The sequence below is a fragment of the Morus notabilis genome, unplaced genomic scaffold, assembly GCF_000414095.1.
Source record: "Morus notabilis unplaced genomic scaffold, ASM41409v2 Scaffold583, whole genome shotgun sequence".
Taxonomy (NCBI): domain Eukaryota; kingdom Viridiplantae; phylum Streptophyta; class Magnoliopsida; order Rosales; family Moraceae; genus Morus; species Morus notabilis.
The window spans coordinates 584,784-585,739 of NW_010366405.1; the positions used below are offsets into that span (position 1 = coordinate 584,784).

The window sequence follows — 956 nt, forward strand, 5'->3', positions numbered from 1 at the left end:
GAAGGTCTACCAGAGACAGAGACTTGACCCGTTACTTCTTTGCTTTGGTGATAGGCCAAGTTATCCTGTTCCACCCGTGTAGCAGCAGCTACTAAATCCCGGAAGTTTCGAAGTCTCAGAGCCACCAAGGATCTCCTCACAGAGTTCTTGAGGCCCTTCTCAAACTTAAGGCATCTCATATTTTCAGACTCCACTAGTGATGGCGCAAACCGGGATAGGTCATTAAACTTGGCCTCATATTCCCTTATAGACATGTCTCCTTGCAGTAGAGACATAAATTCTAGCGCTTTTTCTTCCCTGTAACTCTGAGGGAAGTACTGTTCATTGAACAACGTCTCAAACTATTCCCAGGTCAACCCTGCGACATCCATTCTCCTCTTGACCTGTTTCCACCAAGTGTTCACTAAGCCCTCAATCTTGTACACCGCAAACTCTACCCAGTATTCATCTGGAACTCTCATAGTGCTCAAATGCTTGACTATGGAGTCTAACCAGAACTCCGCCTCCTGGGGTCCTCCCTCACTATTAAACGAGGGGATAGGCGCACGCTTAAATTCCCGGAAGTACCCTTGCTTCCTATCCTCAACCGGCCGCTCGTTTCGAGCTCTTGTGGCCATGCCTTGAAAGGCAGCATACATGGCATCCAGAAATTCTTGATTCTGTTGTGCCGGTTGATTAGCAGGCCTACGGCGAGGCGCCATTTCCTTCAACTGAAATAAAACTAGACTATTTAGTGGATTACAGATGTCACACATGTATGTACAATCCTGGGGTTCTTAACCAATCGCTCTGATACCACTCCTGTCACGCCCCCCCAACCGGGGTGGGTGACGTGAACTCGATTTGGGATTAATAAAGCAGATTCCCAACCGGGTCCCACACTTAACTACATTAAAATATAAATAAACAACATAATCCAGGAGCCTCTGACACACAGGGCTCCACCCCACAGGACA

At 47.6% G+C, this 956-nt stretch overlaps 1 protein-coding gene across 1 annotated transcript in view; it reads right to left on the reverse strand.

Annotated features, from left to right (window-relative positions):
- The window catches only part of LOC112093946, a 799-nt gene extending 98 nt beyond the window's left edge, over positions 1-701 (reverse strand). Inside the window, exons 1-2 of the mRNA XM_024173563.1 lie at positions 384-701; positions 11-317 (exon numbers count right to left, since the gene is read on the reverse strand). Coding sequence (XP_024029331.1) covers positions 11-317; positions 384-701 — 625 coding nt within the window. The remainder of the gene's footprint in view (positions 1-10; positions 318-383) is intronic.
- Between the last annotated feature and the right edge of the window lie 255 nt (positions 702-956).